We start from the raw sequence: 19,917 nt of genomic DNA, 5'->3' as shown, positions 1-19,917 counted from the left end.
TTACAATTGTTCTCAAACTATAAACCAACTAAATAAAACTGTCTTAACAAACACAACGGAAGACTAAAGACTCTGACATGTGATGACTCCATCCCCAGCTAGATCCCTCGCGTATCCAAGATATACCTGTCAAACAACTGCTCACCACCCCCGAATGGATCACCACAGTTTTTAAAACATTTAAACGGGGTCAGTACTAATCACACAATTTATATAATCCAACAACACAACAAACAACACAGCTCAAACGGTCACACACACAAACACACCCACTCCAATCAATCTCCGTCACCGACTGTCCACTGGACCACCACCAAATGGGGGACCGCAGCCGTACCCACCAAATCCCCGCTCATCATACCGAGCGATAACCCTGTCCCATTAATGTGCACATCCCCTCCCGTGGCGGGTTCCACGGAGGGCGAAACTAGGGCGTGAAGCCACTCCCGCAAGTGACTCCACTCAGCCGAGAACGCATCTCGAGAACCAGAGACAAACAATCACAACCATTAAACAGCAATCAAAACCAACAACCGTCACAATACTCGTATGACAACAATCAACAATCACAAATCATCACCAACGCATTATGGGACTAATACTAAGTAGGGAAACCCTACCTGGAATGCAATATAGTCAGACAATCTCAACAGCTGATATCAAAAAGCCTCCTCTACGAATTCTCCGCCTAACACAAAATCACATATATCACTAATTACACAAAACTACCACAAATCCCCAATTCCCAAAATTAGGGTTTAACGCAACTTAATTAAATATAACAAATTCGGTACGTAAATCTTACCCTCGACGCAAGGATCACAAAGATGTAAAGAGTGATGCAATCCGACCTCTCGAATTCCGGGATTTGTAAATAACACGGATGAATGCGAAGAACGTAACTTGAATCTCTTTTTCAATGTGATGAGGTTTGTAAAAGTGTATTATGAAGTTGACGGAAAGGTTTAAATACTAATCCGTGTTATTAACAAAACCCGACAAAACATCACCCGTAAACCGAGCTACTCGATCGATTAACTAACGTACTCGATCGAGTGCCCTCTACTCGATCGAGTACCAAGACTACTCGATCGAGTACCCTACAGGTCAGAAACTATTTTAAACGCAAAACACCCTTACTCGACAGAGTAAGGCCCACTCGATAGAGTACCCAGAGGTTCATAAAACCGTAGTATTACACATAAGACTTTTTTTGGGCCAAAAGCCAAGCCTAGGCCCACAAAAAATCGGGTGGGTCAGGCTGGTCCATTGGGGCTGAGTCATTTGATCAGCCCTAATAATTGATGGCGTATAAAATGACTATCCGACTATCTATAAAACGATAAATTCATGTCTAAAACGGTTGTAACCGACTTAAATAGTATGAATAAAATAAAAACATGGGATTATGTTGGTGTATAAAATGACTATCCGACTATCAGCCTTGTTTATGTTGATAATGAGGTGTGGAAAAAAATCTGGAGTGTCCCAGTCTTGCCGCGCATCAAGGTTTTCTTTTGGCAATTATGTAACGATGCTCTCCCCACGAGAGGTGATATTTCGGCCCAGATGGAATTGACAGATGAGACTTGCCCACGATGTCGCTATTGTGTGGAGACGTGTCTTCATGCGATGCGAGATTGTGGTAGGGTGGGGGATATTTGGGACAAGTTGGGAGTGGATAGAATGGAGGGAGTTGGGTTTGGGAAGGCGAAAGATTGGGTGGAGGAGCTGATGAAGGTCATGGGGGTGAAGGAGTGCGCAGAGTTTATGTCGAGTTTGTTGGGCAATTTGGGAGGATCAAAACAAATTAGTCTTTGAAGGAGGCGGTGAGGGAGGGTCTTTGCTAGTGTTGTGAAACGAGTAAGGGATTTGGTGTGGGAGATGCAGGTGAGTGCGAACCAAGGTAAGGAGGATACGGGGAAGGTGCGGGGGTGGGTGGTGAGGAGGAGGAGGAGGGATGGATCAAACCGAGGCAAGGAAGGGTGAAGGTGAATGTCGATGCGGCGGTGATAGAGGGTATAGGAGTGGGATGGGGAAGTGTGGGACGAGATGAACGCGGGAAAGTGTTGTGGTGTGCTGTTTTTCAACAAAGAAGCGAGATGAGCGTAGCTATGGCAGAAGCGATGGGAATCCTACAAGTGCTCCAAGAAGCGAGGCGGAATGGACAACAGGATGTGGATATTGAAAGTGACTGCGAAGTGGTGGTAGAAGACTTGGGTAGGCGGGCTAAGGGACGAAGCGACTTGCATCTTATTTATGACGATATACATTTAGTGTGTAATTCTTTTCATAGTGTGTGTTTTAAGTTTACACGTAGGAAAAACAATAAGGTAGCGCATATGATGGCTCACTTCGTTCCATGGCAGGAAAGATGCCGAGGTTGGACTGATACGATTCCTTTAGATATGTTTGTATCGCGGAACTTGATTCTATGTTAATGCACTGATCCCCTTTGGGGGTTCCATTCAAAAAAAAAAATGTCTTCGTAAATTGACCTACAATAACCAAAATGGATCCTCTCCATTTCTTTCTCTCCATTTCCTCTCCATTTTCTCTCTTAAACTCATTTAATAATATTTTTTCCACCAAATCTCATTATCCCTTTATTTTTACCCATTAATTTTGAGCCGTTCGATGATGTCAGAATATAATCTGGACCACCGAAAGGAAATGACCTCTCCATTTCTTTTTAGGAAATGGAGAAACCCTCCTCTACAATAACATGAATGCATTGAGCATTGAGCATATGAGTTTACAAAAACCTCGCAATTAGCGAAATGGGCCTGTAAATCGAGCAATACATAGACTAAACCCCTAATCCGAAAACTAAAATTGAAGCTCAAACCACCATTTGTGCTTCTCAATTTTGTTGTTGTCAGGTACGCTTTCATAGCATGGTTGTTTAATCCTGTTAATATTTTCGAATCCTATCACAATTAGCATTATTATGTTAGCAACACCTAAATTTGGTTCTTTTGCAACTCTAATTCTCAATCTTCGTTTACCTATTTCTTCATCATCTAATTTCTGTTCGAATCGAAACGGGTATCGCCATTTTAGTAGTGGGAATGAATGGGAAAAGTTACTTAAACCCTATGACATTCAACATCTTCACAATTCTTTCAATTTCCTCACACCTTATAGATTATGTAAATTGCTTAAACTTCCTATTGATTTGCCCACTTCAATTGAGCTTTTTCAATGGGCTGCTACCCAGAAAGGGTATTCGCATTCGTTTGACGTCTATTATGCTTTGATTCATAAGCTTGGTGCTGCTCAACAGTTCAAGGAGATAGAGAGTTTATTGTTGAAAATGAAAGAGGAAGGTATTGTTTTTAGAGAATCCCTGTTTATGTTGATAATGAGGTATTATGGCAAGGCGGAGTTGCCGGGTCAAGCAACTAGGTTATTGTTGGATATGAGGAATGTGTATGGAATTGAGCCTAGTTTTAAATCGTACAATGTAGTGTTGGAAGTTTTGGTGGATGGAAACTGTCATCAGGTTGCTCCCAATGTTTTCTATGATATGTTGAGTAGGGGTGTATCCCCGACTGCGTATACGTTTGGCATTGTGATGAAAGCGCTTTGTAAGGTTAATGAGGTGGACAATGCTTGGTCTCTACTTAGGGACATGGCCAAGTATGGTTGTGTCCCTAATGCCATCATTTATCAAACTTTGATTTATTCTTTATCAAAGGTTTCTAGAGTGAATGATGCTATGATCTTATTGGAAGAGATGTTGTTGATGGGCTGTGTTCCTGATGTAGAAACATTCAATTCCGTTATACTTGGACTTTGTAAGACTAGTCGGATACATGACGCAGCTAAGTTGGTTGATCGGATGCTTACTAGGGGTTTCTCCCCTAATGCCGTAACCTATGAGTTTTTGATGCAGAGTCTATGTAAACAAGGGCAAGTCAATGAGGCAAGGGCTTTGTTGAGCAAGGTTCCTGAACCCAATGTTTTCTTGTTTAATACCTTGATTAATGGTTATGTTGTTATTGGGAAGTTTAACGAAGCCAAGAGTATTGTGCAAGAAAACATGGTTGGTCCTAGCTGTCGACCAGATTTACATACCTACAACATACTAATCCGTGGTCTATGCAAGGAAGGGTCTCTGGATTCAGCTCAGGAACTCTTTCTAGAGATGGAACGCAAGGGATGTAAGCCTAACGTGACTACTTATACTATCTTGATTGACTGCTTTTGTAAGAAAGGGAAATTTGATGAAGCCATGTCTATCGTGGGTCAGATGTCAGAAAGAGGCCTAAAACTTAATACTACTGGGTACAATAGCTTTATATGCGCCTTTTTCAAAGTGGGGAAAGTCCAAGAGGCATTGAGAACATTTGCCGAAATGGCAAGGAACGATTGTAAACCCGACATATATACATTCAATTCTTTGATACATGGGCTATGCAAGGTCGACAGAATGGATGAGGCCTTGAGATTATTTAAAGATATGCTCCTGGAAGGTGTGATTGCCAACTCAGTTACATACAATACATTAGTCCATGCTTATTTGAGAAGGGGTGCAACCGAAGAGGCCCTTAAGCTTATCAATGATATGATATTCCGAGGACTGCCTCTCGATGAGATAACTTACAATGGCCTCATTAAGGCACTTTGTCAGAGTGGTGCTGTGGAGAAAGCTTTGGGTTTATTTGAAGAAATGGGCAGAAAAGGAATTAAGCTTAGCATTATAGCATCTAATATACTAATCAATGGTCTCTGCAAAGCCCAAAAAGTTCAAGATGCACTCGACTTTTTCAGAGAAATGCCATATAGAGCTTTGACTCCAGATGTAGTTACTTATAATACCCTGATAAATGGTTTGTGCAAGGTGGAACGTATTGAAGAGGCTGTTGGTCTCTACGAGCGATTGCAAGTGGAAGGAATCGTTCCTGATTCTGTAACTTATAACACTTTAATTAACTGGCATTGTAGGCTTAACATGCCTAAGGAAGCCTTGGTATTGCTATATAGAGGGCTAAATGATGGCTTTGTCCCCAACTCTGTTACATGGTATTTACTCGTTCTTCATTTTGTAACCAATAAATGATGGAATGCAGCTTTATCAGCTCTTGATTTGTTGAGTGGTCTGGCATTCTCAAGACAGCCATTGATTGAGATAGTACTCCTAGAAGTTTCTATGCAAGGTGATTCCTCCCTAAATGTCCAATCAATGTATAGAACCACATTTATGCAATTAATATAGCTATTGGAGCATAAGGCTTTTGAAATTCTATGTATGTAACATTGTATCTCCAGATATTGGTGAACCTCAAGATGATTATCTTGTTTCTCTAAAATCTATTTTGAGAATTCGTGGGGGACCCCTAATAGTGTGAGGGGAGTCCCAATGGAATAGTATATGTGTCTAATTGTTAGAAGCCGAATTAAAGGAAGGAATGTGGGGCTTATTATTTGAGCCATGTTCTGGTCATGACTGATCTGTTCATGCCATTTTTTCCCAATTTTTTTTTTATTTGATTAATTCCCACTTAACGAGGCATGTTCCTGATTGATTGTCAGCATCTCTCTTTGCAGGCTGGGATTAACAAAACTACAGAACATCATGAAGAGAATCCTGGAATGCAAACACTTTGAGGAGGTTTGTTGTTGGAATTCAGAAAGGACAATAAAAGGGTGTTACTGGCAGTTGCTCAGAAACCAGACGGGAAAAAGAATCGGATGTTTCTGATCAGGTTCTTGCAGAAACTCTACCAGGTACTCATCCTCCATAAAACCAGAGCAGCTAACCTATGTTGTTGCTGGTATAGAGAATTATGACCATTGTCAGATTTTAAGCTGAAGACAATTTGGTTAGTCTTCATGTGAAATTACTCATCGTGTGACCTATAATTCTTGCCATGTTTTCAGAGTACATTAGTACAAAACCTGATTTAATTATGTTGCTGATGCAGGATCCAAGTCTTCTTGAATTTGCCTGGGCTGAGCTTCTTGAGAACAGCAAATCAATAACAGTTGAAACTTTGGTGGAGGTAATTCATTTAACCTGCTTCATATCTATCCTATGGGATCGCCGAACCTTTTGAGAGTTATTGTGCTAACATTTTGATGTCGAAGGAGGAGGTCTATTTTTCAGTGCTTGAGAGGCATGGGTTCCATTTTGTTTATGCACCTCGCTCTACTGATCAGGTACTTTGTCCATGGCGTTGTGCGTGCAGAGTACTTGCTTTCCATTATAACTTATTCTAAATCTTTCGTTGCGTGAGCTTATATGATAGCATTGTTGCCTTGTTGGTAGTGTTGCTTATAAAATGGAAAGATGAATCTGCTTACTAAAATTTTTCCTACTAGAGAGTACTTTCTTTCAACACTGCGGAACATGCTAGAGTGATAAGCCTGCTATCATTTTGATCTTCACTTTTAGCAAGTTACCCATTGTAGTATCTTCATTTAAACTGAATGGAATTACTGAAATCGAGATACTGTCTAGTTTTGATTATGGTTGTCAAACCTGAAGTTGTAGAATCATACTTCTATTTTCAAAAGCATCGATGTTTTCTTTTTGGGCGGATTTGCTTAAAGCTTCTATCTTCCTATTTAGGACACTGATATCATGAAATGTGACCACATCATTCAACTGTCCCACAAATGTCAGCCTCTAATGCCGCCACTGGCCCACCCCATGTGCACCATGCTCGCTTCAATAACCACCGCATCTCAGCCGAAGCTACCTAATCCAAGATTCCAAGCCCAGAACGGCAGAACCACCGTGTTCAGCCACCCTCATCCCCGAAATGTACTTTCATTTTGCTGCCTAGTAAATGAAAGTGAGCTATGATTTTGGCAGAAGAAGAATATATAATAAGAAACCAACTCACTCGCATAGAATTTTTCTAGAGTCTAGACTCTTGAGAGCTTGAGACTAGAAAATACTGTATCCATTATGACAGTGGACTGTGCAGAAAGCTAGTTTCTCCAGAGCCTGTGTTCTACTCCCTGTGTCCCGGTCATTTGTTGTCCTATTCCATTTTTGGGTGTCTCAATCAATTGTTATCCTTTCTATTTTAAGAATGAACTTGATGAGCAATTTGATCATTCACACTCAATTTGGTCCACTTGTCATTTAGTAATTGGCCCCCTTCTCTTTCCTTGATCTTTGTGCCAAAACCAAAGACAACAATTGACCGACGGAGGGGAGTAATTTATTGGCATAGACTAAGACTGCTGGTGAACTAGCATCTAGTTCTCCAAAGACTATGCAAATAAAATTTGTTGAATAGGGTGATTGCTCTAGGACCGTTGCAGTTGACCTCCAAGCAAAAGCAAAACTGTCATCTGCTATTTGATGAACTAATAGGAGAGGGTTGAAAAAGTCGCTTTTTATTTAATCCATTATATCTATGGTTGATCCTGATAGGATGAACGGAGTAACAGACAGCCAACTTTTTTTTTTCTTCATGTTGGGTGGTCTTCACTCTTCACTCCTCACTCCTCACCCTTCACATTTTGTCATTGCATTTGGGATTGGTCTGGATTTTTCATAATGATCACTTGTGAAAAGTTCCACTTTGTAAAGTTGGATTTTCTCCTAATGACATTACTGCTTGTAGGTAAAAGCTTATGTTAAGGGTGATACTCCTCCATACCCAGCGGGTCAGCTCAAAGGAATTGCTGCTATAGTTAATATGCAACATAGAGTTGCAAGGAAACTCTTTACTAGCAGTCCTCGATACTGGGTGTTATAACATTTGAGAAGGCAGCCCAAGGGAAAAGGGTTTTCGTGCTCTAATACTCATACATATAAAAGACCGTGTTGCAGCCTTGATGTTGGTGGAGGTATGCAGTATTCCATTGAAGCACAATGTGGTTTTAAAGTATAGGATGAAACCCACAAATAACATTATACCTCTAGTGGTACAATAGCATCATACAACCAAGTTATATCTTATCGAGCTTATGTGTAATTTTTTTGAGCTTTCTTAAAGTTAAGTTTTTTATGTTTAAGTGAGTGAGTTCAGAAATTTTATGGTATAGCTTGACTTCTTTAAAACAAAACTCGAAAACTTTATTATATAGCTCAGGTTCTAGAAAGATACAACCTGGTACAACCTTGTAGGATCTATTAACTTTTTTTTTTTTTTTTTTTTTTTTTTTTTAAATAAAGATATACCTAACTAGGTTTATACAAATGGCATTTGACTCATTTGGTCAAATGCACTTATTATAGGAATACCACCATAAACAAAAACAACAAAGTAGCTACATCCGCTAACATAAGAGTGTTGATGGCGTACGGTTGTCTGCACACAAAGAAGATCTTCAACATCCCCATCATCCATGAAGGGGCAGCTAGAGCTGGCCAAATGGTCGATCATACCTTTACTCATCTTAACAGACAAAGCTTCGGAGAAATACCTGCAACAAGACACAAAAATGTGTCTCGGAGATTCATCCCCTTGGCTATGAAAAAGGGCATCTGAAGACCAACGAGTATCTTGAACCATCAAGAAAGCACAAAGTGCACTTACGTCACTAGGACGTAGAAGGAAAAGGCGGAAAGCAGACCAAAATCTGTCTCCAAAGGAGCAAAAACTCCTGCACTTTAGAGGACAATCCCTATAGACCAGAAACTCGTAGCCTAGAAAAGCGAGAAAGTATGTAACCAGCAATAAAGAAAGCAACTTGCACAGACCCCTAACCAAAACCATCTCAAAGAGCCAGAAAGAGATGGACCCAACACCAGCCGAACGTAAAATTACATTTGTTGTTTTTGACTCCCTAATAGGATGACAAACTAGTCCCCGAATGGCTAAGGGACAGGACACCCTCAACCAAAAGAAGGTTATTATTTGAATAAATAAAAGACAAAGACAATGATTACGCATTAGAAAAAAGGGGAACCACCGCAACCGACACAACCACCATCACCACCAGACCCTACCTTCTCCAACCAGTCACAACATAGAAAATGCAACCCTCAAAACAGACCTCACTCCAAACGAAAACGGTGGCGGAGACAACCGTGACTTCACAAAAACGCAGCAGCCCAAACCAAAGACACCCATTTCACCTAACGAAACCTCCCAGGACCACCGCCATACATACAACAGGACCAAAACAAAGCCACATCCGACTCCAAGCATAAATTCCAAAGAAAGTGGCAAACCCAAGCACGAACAACCAAAAAACGCATAAAAAACAAACAACAAAGCCTCGTATCAAAGACCTTGGACCCACATACACATCAACATTCACTTTATCTTTCACTTGTCAACAAACGGACAGACCCGACCCAGGGATGGGGGGAATGGGGGGATCACCCCTGGGTTAGAACAGACCGACAACAAAAACTAACAGATCCGACCCAGGGATGGGGGGAATGGGGGGATCACCCCTGGGTTAAAACAGACCGACAACAAAAACAAATGGACACGAACCAGGTGTGGGGGAAATGGGGGGATCACACCTGGGTTGCATGCAACCAAAAACGGTGACAGGACAAGGATCCGGAGGGACAGGTCGTCCGTCAACAGGCACAACCCGAACAAGAACGCGGGTCCCATTAACTACCAAAAACTGATGCGAGCCTGCCTGGAAAAACCATCGGAATGTCGATGGAACCCACAGCAAAGGCCACGGATTGATCCGCTCACTAAACCGCCGACGAGGGAGTGAGATCTAACCAGAGGAGCATTAACCGAGGGACTTGAAGAGTATCGCCGGAAATAGGCCATGGGGAGGACCCATCTCCGGCGATTAGGAGGAGGAAGATGGGTTGGCGATGTGGGGAAGGTGATGGCGGCGGAGCAAAGGGATGTTTTTTAGGGTTTTTTTAGAGAGGAAATGTTAGAGAGAGAGAGAAAGCGTAGTGTTAACTGAAACCTCTAATGTCATACCTTCATTAAATACTTCTGAATCCCAGCAAGTTACTTAGTTTTGGCACAGTTACATGATAATTATTGAGTTATAGCTCTATTCTTGCTGGAAGCGCTTCTTGCAGGTATTTCATACACAATCACATTGTGTGTTAAGGATCTATTTTATGGATTCAGGAAAGTTATGTGATGCTTGGTTTTCTGAAATAATATCAGGGTAGAAATTAGGTTTTGTGGGTGTTTCACGTTCATTTCGTGATAGATATAAGTAACTACGAGTAATACCGAGTAACTTTGTCCGAGAAAATCGTTTCAACAACTTTTTTTTCCTTTTCGGGGAAAAGCCCATGCATTGACCATGAGTTGTGATTGGGATCTACATTTACCTTACCAATTCATTGGTGAAAAGAATTGCGCGGAATTTGCACAAGGCTGCCAGAAACTCGTATGGATGTGGAATCTTCTTTTCCCCGCTTAGGTTTGGATACTTTTAGAATCCTGGACATTTTTGACAGAGAAAAATAACTATCCAAGTTTGGCTTTTCTTCGAATTCTTGGCAAAGAAGGGTAGCACAAGTCCCGTGAAGGAACATATAGACCCATGAGGAGACACGTGGTTTGTTGGTTAAGGAGAGGTTATCACAACTTGGTGATGCTAATGGTGTGTCTAGAATTTGGGGTTGTAGGGTATGGGAAGTCCTTCATAGAGAAGTCAATGTCTGAGTTAGGATGATGGTCCTTGGTTTGAAGGGACGATTGTTATGGTGCAAACTCATATCTACACCAGTGATGTAAAGGTGCAACATCATCTTTATAAGTGTTCACAAATATAATAGTACGAGGTGTAACACCCCCTCATACCAAGGTACCTTACCAGGACTACCCAAGCATGAAAGGCTGTTACCAACTCGGTTGCCCGAGGTTAGTATATATCAAAAGCGTCCGTCCTAAACACATTTATTAGAAGTACTGTAAAGTATTAATGTTTACAACAATCCAGATCCAAACCAAAACCAGTAGAGTGAATACAACTGAGGACAACTACAAAATCATAGCTAAGACTCGTGATCGTGATCCTACAACCGGTGATGACGACTTCCCCATGACCGCCCAAGCTCACCAAATGCAATACTGTCAAGTCTCGCTCACCATCCCCGAATGGATCACCGCAAGTTTTACAAAACAACAACAACGGGGTCAGTACCATTCAATCAATGTAAGACAAACAAACAATGTAACCGACTGATCATCCTCCATAGTAACCGACTACACACCAAAGTGTGTAGCCCTGCCAGTTTACCTATCGCAACAGGTAATCCACTCCGCCAAAGTGGGTGACCGCACCCATCCCCACCAAGTCCAAATTCATCAACGAGCGACTAACAATCCCTGTCCCTTAATGTGCACATCCCCTCCCGTGACGGGTTCCACGGAGGGCGAACTAGGGTGTGAAGCCACTCCCGCAAGTGACTCCACCACAATCACACAACACCACAAAGATCACAAACTGTCACAACACCACAACCGTCACAACACAACCACATCACCACCGTCATCACAACACCCATACTCCGATGATCAACAGATAACAACAATTACAACACAAGAACAGTCTTAAATCAATTAACGAAGAATCGAGTAGGAAATCCTACCTTTTTCGCAATCCAAGCACACATAAGCAATCAATAGCGCTTCCTCATGACACCGTCACCTACATACAATAATCACATATAATTCCAATTACCACATCGCACAAAATCCCTTTCCCCCAAATCACAAATTAGGGCAAAACCCTAAAAGACCAATTAATGAAACTTACGAAATTAGAGGCTTACCGACACAATCGACACAAGGAAAGATGAACTAGACTCACGAACGATCCACACCATAGGGAGAGATTTGGAGAAGATTAGAGCGTCGTTGAGTGATATGTTGTGGAACAGTGTAATTAGAAACTGATTTACGTTTTAATATAACTCTAATCATCTCCAAATCAAACCGCTGAAATATTACCCGTCAGACCGGATACTCGGTCGAGTAAAGTGTATACTCGGCCGAGTATCCTCTACTCGGTCGAGTATTCACTATACTCGGCCGAGTATTCCTCGGCAGAACCCAAACAGACTACACTCTTGACACTACTCGGCCGAGTAGGCTCTACTCGGTCGAGTACTTAGCTTATAAAAATCCGTAGTATTACAATCTTCCCCCCTTAAAAAGAACTTCGTCCCCGAAGTTCCAACCCAACCTATAAAACATGGACACCTAACATTAACTCCACCAACCACGCTTACTAGATAACATATCCTCTCGGTATAGACTCCATAACATTATCGAATAACCACAAAATAATGTTTCCAATCTTATCTCACTTCCATAACACTCAATATCACTCAATACCAAAACAATCCACAAAAGAAGATCAACCATCAAAACGGAATGTTACATTCTACCACTCTTAAAAAGGAACTTCGTCCTCGAAGTTTACTCACACTCATCAACATCATCATCCAAATTGCCAAAACTCTCGAACTCATAAATATCATCATCCACTTTTATCAACACTATCGAAAAATTCTCACACTCCTAAACATCGAACTACTACAAGCACAGCCATGGCCTTTTAACACCATCAACCACTATATGTACCCATCCATTCCTTATGCTACACCAACACTCTACGTCCAATAATATTACGACATGCACAACCCTCAAACGCTCTTTGCCGCATCCTACTCCTCTTAAGACACATGTTACGTCCTCGTAACTCACTAATACTAGAACCTTAGCTATACCTCTCATTATCCTCATCACCACCACATGTGAAAGATACCCGCCTATAATCTAAACACTTACTATATCCAAGGCTCTCTTACTTAAACAGTTCTCATACCTCAACTCATTCTGCACTCCATCTAACCAATACCACACAATCCTGATCATGACAAACACTCTAACTCTTCCACATTACCGCAACACGACATACCTCTCTATATAACTATATAAAACTCTTATCGCCAAGAGCATAATTCACGATCCACACTTGTTACGTACACTCACACTAGATCCTCAAGTTCCTTTCTTTCATTACCGCAAGACTCATACATAACTTAACACGACACTAAATACCCAACACCCTACACTCACTGTCTCAACAAAGGATTATGAACCATCTGCATATATCAGATCATTACCATGTCTACCAAAGCCTCATCTAGAACAAGATCAAAATTACTGTAACAACCTATCACAACTGTGTCCCATCAACAGAATATCACTATACCATGATAACAACGAAAACATATACAACTCTCTTTCATATCATCCTCTACCCTCATTCCCAAACCGAAACTGGTAAGAAACATCAACAAACAAAACAACAAATCTACATGTCTAACCGAAACTCACAAGAAAACAACAAAGAACAAAACAACAATCATGTGCATAAACTCGGTCCAGATTACTTTCGAAACTCAAATCGTAACCACCCCGTATACTCAACCACAACCGGTGACGGCATCGCAACACCGCAACCAACGAAACCGCACCGCAGCGAAAAATGCCCGCATCTCAATACGAAGTACCATGCCCGGATCACCACCCGAGGCACAACAACCACATCGATAAACATCACAACCACATATAATTCCCATAAACACTGACTCAGTATGACATTTCGAACAAGAAAACTCATTCAAAACCGTTTTACTAGATTATAACACATCACATTATACGGAATAAACTGACAAGAATCTCATGAACATCATCCTTACCATTTCACGGGATAAACATGTATCATCAATACACATACAATTTTAACTATTCATGCCAGATCAATCAAATTATTACCTTTTGAACCTCATTCCATTAGTATACCGTACCCAACATAAATTACAAAACATTCATATAACAACTTTATAATTATCACAACATACCACTTCTTGTGAGGTCAGAACCTCACACAAACATTTACACATATCATAGACCCGTAATCACATCCAACTAGTCAATCCTGATCACGTAAGTTACCCCCCGATAAAGGTTACCTCTCGCTTGAGTTTACTCGTATGCCCCTCATAACACATTCTCCCATTCGCATATCCATCACCCCATGCCAAATGTAACCATACCATTAATACTCAACCACAAACAACCGCCTCATATAACCACATCTTATGCTCTCTCACAACTATACATATCAACCTGGTCTCTACAAAATCAACCTCTTTAGAATTGCTACCTTTCTAATATACCATCACCCTTAACCACTAGTCACAAACGATAACACTATCATTGTCCGGATATCAACCTCTTACACTCATCTCTAAACATCACGATTTCTTTCCTAACCTTTGTTAACATCCCTAATAACGAACATCAAATCCATCAACAAAATTACCTCAACGTTCTTCCCAATACTATTCTTAATTGTATTATTACCCGACTCACCACCAAGATTTCATATCGTGCAAATTCTCTACCCAACTTTTACTTTACTTAATTCCTCGAAACTCCTGACTAATCATGTTGTTCTGAAACTCCTATATAACCATTAACTCAATTCCTCATGCTAGTATCATACATCTCGACGATTCCTTACTTTATATCACATAACTCCGGTGAACATTTTCTTAGTTTTACTCCCCTCATTCTTTTCTTTTTACACTCGACAAAAGCAATTAACCACTCAACTCCTTATTACTTCTTACCTAACTCTTTAATGCTCCGGTTACCTTCTCATTGCTCCAAAACTCACATCTCATTATTTCATATCGATATCATCTAACTCTTTCTTACCATAAATATTCTCTTATTATGCTATCACTCACCCTTGTCACCAATCCATCCATAGAATCAACGTTTATTTGTTCAAATAATTGCATCTCCCTTTTTACATCTCTAGAAATCAAAATTCATTTTATACCGTTAATTTCCCAAGGAATTACATACTATGCTCACCTCTAGATATTCCAAATTCCCAAACTCGGCCACTATCTACCCATCGCGGCATTACTCGATCTCACTATACACCATTCGTTTTCATCCCTCTATAACGGCCTTTTCCCACATATATCCTTAACCAACACAATCCTAACCGTCTCCCTCCATAAATCCTTATACATACCACTATATCACTATTCATATCCCTCATCTCAATCTTTCTTTCTCATGTTTCTTTACACCCACATCACCCTTGCTCATATATACTTACTTTTATATTACTCAACACACGACTATATCACTCACCATATCTCACAAAACATGCTCTTTGCCTCAATTAGCTCACATTCTTCCTTTTTCTTTTTTTCCACTATCTCTCATATGTCTTCCTTATCCAACACATGTCCCTCATAAGCCGACATTCTCCCTATCATAGCATTTGGTAACTTACGTATCAAGACCGTCTCACATCTAAAAGAATGCGTTAAGACTCAAAACATACATGTGTAGATACCCTACGACTCAAAACAATGTAAAAACATAGCCACCGGCTCAAAACAAAAGTAAGAACATAGACACCGGCTCAAAGTGGCCGCCCAATGAGGTACTCAGTCGACTACATAACATACTAGGTCGAGTACAAGGTACTCGGTCGAGTAACTGTATTACTCGGTCGAGTTTTCGACTCAGAAGCAAACTCAATTGTCGCAGAAGGATTACTCGGTCGAGTATTGGGAATACTCGGCCGAGTAGACCTTACTCGGTCGAGTATGAGACTACTCGGCCGAGTTCACGACTCCAGGCACGCTAAACAAGTATTATCACGGAGAGATTACTCGGCCGAATATGGAATACTCGGTCGAGTATAAAAGATACTCGGCCGAGTAGGGACTACTCGGTCGAGTATCAGCAGCTTCTCAAAGACACCGTCCAGTTTTTTCGTAAAACAGTCATATCTCACTCGTTATTTGGTCATTTTGGGCGTGTGACCTATCGTTAGAATCGTAAGAGGACAAGCTATCACCTCAACTTAGAATCACAACAATATATTTTCTAGAACTCGACTTATGACAGTTTTAAGACAACCCTTCCGTAATCGATCTTCATACTAATCAAATTTCCTAAACCAAAACAATTTGAACATGCATCAAGCAACAACAACAAATCAAAACTCCAAGAAACCAGTACACAAGTGAACTCTTATCATACTCACATGAAAATTAAACACGACATTCACATATATAGATGCATGACCTTAATCACATGCTTCTACCAACAATCAAGCATTAAAATCATCATGTTCATATGCACATGTACCACTACCATACTTCATGTTCAACGTTGTATTAAACAGGTAACATGATCACATTCTTCATGCTCAATATCAACCAGATACAATTCACTATTCACCCTTCATATTTTTACCATGTTTCAACACTTAACATGCCAACATATTCCATGCTCAAAGTTTAACATCAACAAATCCTCGATACATCTTTCGACAACCATCACATTCCACTTCTTTCATCATTTGATCCAACCATGCACAAGATTCCAACTATAGGTATCAAACACACATGACTCAACATACAACAATTTCCCCCCATGTGACCGGCTTGAGATCGTAAGGGCCTTAATGCGACTTCGGGACGTCTCCCAAGTCTTCGCGGCAGCTCCAAACAACTCTCCCCGGGTTCATTTTATTTAGACTCCCTAAGTTCATTGGGTTCATTTGTTTTAGGTGCCGGAATCGTCGGCTCTGATACCACTTTGTAACACCCCCTCATACCAAGGTACCTTACCAGGACTACCCAAGCATGAAAGGCTGTTACCAACTCGGTTGCCCAAGGTTAGTATATATCAAAAGCGTCCGTCCTAAACACATTTATTAGAAGTACTGTAAAGTATTAATGTTTACAACAATCCAGATCCAAACCAAAACCAGTAGAGTGAATACAACTGAGGACAACTACAAAATCATAGCTAAGACTCGTGACTGTGATCCTACAACTGGTGATGACGACTTCCCCATGACCGCCCAAGCTCACCAAATGCAATACCCGCAAGTCTCGCTCACCATCCCGAATGGATCACCGCAGGTTTTACAAAACAACAACAACGGGGTCAATACCATTCAATCAATGTAAGACAAACAAACAATGTAACCGATTGATCATCCTCCATAGTAACCGACTACACACCAAAGTGTGTAGCCCCGCGCGCTTACCTATCGCAACAGTAATCCACTCCGCCAAATGGGTGACCGCACCCATCCCCACCAAGTCCAGCTCATCAACGAGCGACTAACAATCCCTGTCCCTTAATGTGCACATCCCCTCCCGTGACGGGTTCCACGGAGGGCGAACTAGGGTGTGAAGCCACTCCCGCAAGTGACTCCACCACAATCACACAACACCACAAAGATCACACCACAACACCACAACCGTCACAACACAACCACATCACCACCGTCATCACAACACCCATACTCCGATGATCAACAGATAACAACAATTACAACACAAGAACAGTCTTAAATCAATTAACAGTAACTGAGTAGGGAAACCCTACCTTTTTCGCAATCCAAGCACACATAAGCAATCAATAGCAGTTCCTCATGACACCGTCACCTATATACAATAATCACATATAATTCCAATTACCACATCGCACAAAATCCCTTTCCCCCAAATCACAAATTAGGGCAAAACCCTAAAAGACCAATTAATGAAACTTACGAAATTAGAGGCTTACCGACACAATCGACACAAGGAAAGATGAACTAGACTCACGAACGATCCACACCATAGGGAGAGATTTGGAGAAGATTAGAGCGTCGTTGAGTGATATGTTGTGGAACAGTGTAATTAGAAACTGATTTACGTTTTAATATAACTCTAATCATCTCCAAATCAAACCGCTGAAATATTACCCGTCAGACCGGATACTCGGTCGAGTAAAGTGTATACTCGGCCGAGTATCCTCTACTCGGTCGAGTATTCACTATACTCGGCCGAGTATTCCTCGGCAGAACCCAAACAGACTACACTCTTGACACTACTCGGCCGAGTAGGCTCTACTCGGTCGAGTACTTAGCTTATAAAAATCCGTAGTATTACACGAGGTCTTTTCGGAAGGATACCAAGGATAAATTTGTAAGAGATTGGCCCAAAATATATCCTTAACACCAGTGCAGCAGAAGTCCAACATGATATATCAACGCTTTCGCTCACAACAATATACTTCCTTCCTACCGGTCATTTGTTATCTATTTTCATTTTGGGGTGTTCAGTGAATTGTTATCTATTTTCATTTTTGGTAAGTTTTATATATAAAAGGTAGTGTGCAAGTGGATAAAATAGTAATATGATACTACTTTGTTAGACATTCACTTGTATTTTCTTGGTCTTTGTGCTAAATACATAGATAACAAATGATCGAGACGGAGAGAGAACATAGTACATTGTACATCCATAATTCCATATACATGTACATTGTACATTGTGCATGCATTCACAACTCTGTACACACGCATGGCGGCACGGATTGTGTAATCATGTACAAATTTCGATGGTGCATTGTATCACATGTAGGGATGGCAATGGGTGGGATATGGATGGGGTGGAACCATATCTATATCTATATCCATTTAATTTATGGTCATCCATTTAATATTTTTTCATCCATCCATATCCATATCCACCGGGTGAAGCGGGTGGAGTGGGTACCCGTTGGATATTTTCACAGCTTCTAAAATTTAAAGATAATATATCGTAAAAAAATTGTGGCGATAAAATTAAAAGGCATACATAATTCAAGTAACAATATGTGTTAGCAAATAGCAACAAATAGCAACCCAGTATATATCCAACAACAAAGTGTCTTTGCAAAGCAAGTGACCATACAAATACACCACGCCAACTACAAAGAAACCACCAACGCATTATATTATTGATTAAACTAGTTTTTAACCCGTGCAAAATTGCACGTGTATGTTTTTAAGATCATTGATATAATTATTAACATTTAAAAATGTAAATCAAAATACATGAATATTTTATACTCTATTTCTTTTATAGTGATAATAGGTTAAAACACGTGCAAAACATGCAAGGGTTTGAAACTTGCAACACAAAAAACCGAAGAAAATATTTAAAATATACTTACCGTCATTAATTAAGTCAACGTATGAGTTTTCTTGAGTTTGTGAACATTCTCCACGTGAATAGGATGAGTTTATTACGAAACGACCAGGTCTTTCTTCATTTGGAGTTATAGAAGGAAGAACTTCATTTAAAGGTTCACCATACTTGACAAATAGATCTCTTACCAATCATTCACCCACGTCGGTTAGACTACATATACCTCCTAAATCACGTTCTTTTATAGGGATATTCTACCTAGTACCCCTCAATTTTTCGACTTTCTACATGGTACCCCTATACTTTTTAAAACATACATGATACCCCTAATTGTTGTCATTATCACTAAGTGTACCCCTAAACTTTATTTTCCATCAATTAAACTCAGTTTTAAGCGTTAGGTAATGACTTGGACGCGTAACTAACTTGTCATTTATTATCCCATAACATAAGGACTCTATTAGGCTCAATATCCATCTCAATCCTAATATTTATTGATATATATAGGCTAAAAAAATTTTGATGGAAAATTTATTGATTCCTTGCCAAATTATCACGTCCAAAGATGGATATTGAGCCTAATAGAGTCCTTATGTCATGGGATGATAAATGACAAGTTTGGTTACGCGTCCAAGTAATCACTTAATGCCTAAAACTGAGTTAAATTGACAGAAAATAAAGTTTAGGGGTATACTTAGTGATAATGACAACAATTAGGGGTACAATGTATGTTTTAAAAAGTGTAGGGGTACCATGTAGAAGGTCGAAAAATTGAGGGATACCATGTAGAATATCCCTAAAAACAATTAGAATGAAAATGTTAACGCACATGACTAACTATGATATATAACAAATAGAGATAGATATATACCTGTAGTGGTGGAGCTAAGTGGTGTAGTAGGGGGACTCAATTGAGAAAAGACATTACTAACATTATCAGTACGTTTTTTAGTGAAAAATGTTTTCCTTCTCTCTCTTGCCGT

The 19,917-nt window shown here is 40.3% G+C and overlaps 1 protein-coding gene across 8 annotated transcripts; it reads left to right on the top strand.

Annotated features, from left to right (window-relative positions):
• Positions 1 to 2,702: 2,702 nt before the first annotated feature.
• On the top strand, positions 2,703 to 18,177 carry LOC141657494 (uncharacterized). Of its 8 annotated transcripts, XM_074464748.1 has the most exons (7): positions 2,703 to 5,162; positions 5,554 to 5,828; positions 5,931 to 6,008; positions 6,094 to 6,165; positions 7,587 to 7,850; positions 9,846 to 10,693; positions 17,917 to 18,177. In XM_074464748.1, the coding sequence occupies exon 1, from the start codon at positions 2,951 to 2,953 to the stop codon at positions 5,063 to 5,065; it is 2,115 nt and encodes a 704-aa protein (XP_074320849.1). In that variant the 5' UTR covers positions 2,703 to 2,950; the 3' UTR covers positions 5,066 to 5,162; positions 5,554 to 5,828; positions 5,931 to 6,008; positions 6,094 to 6,165; positions 7,587 to 7,850; positions 9,846 to 10,693; positions 17,917 to 18,177. The 8 variants fall into 8 exon arrangements, with proteins under 8 accessions (XP_074320849.1, XP_074320850.1, XP_074320847.1 ...); XM_074464749.1 differs by lacking the exons at positions 9,846 to 10,693; positions 17,917 to 18,177 and having other exon boundaries at positions 5,554 to 5,733; positions 7,587 to 8,002; XM_074464746.1 differs by lacking the exons at positions 9,846 to 10,693; positions 17,917 to 18,177 and having other exon boundaries at positions 7,587 to 8,002.
• The last annotated feature ends 1,740 nt before the right edge of the window (positions 18,178 to 19,917 follow it).

The sequence above is a fragment of the Silene latifolia genome, chromosome 5 (genome assembly GCF_048544455.1).
Source record: "Silene latifolia isolate original U9 population chromosome 5, ASM4854445v1, whole genome shotgun sequence".
Classification (NCBI taxonomy): domain Eukaryota; kingdom Viridiplantae; phylum Streptophyta; class Magnoliopsida; order Caryophyllales; family Caryophyllaceae; genus Silene; species Silene latifolia.
This window is presented reverse-complemented; position numbering and strand designations above follow the sequence as displayed.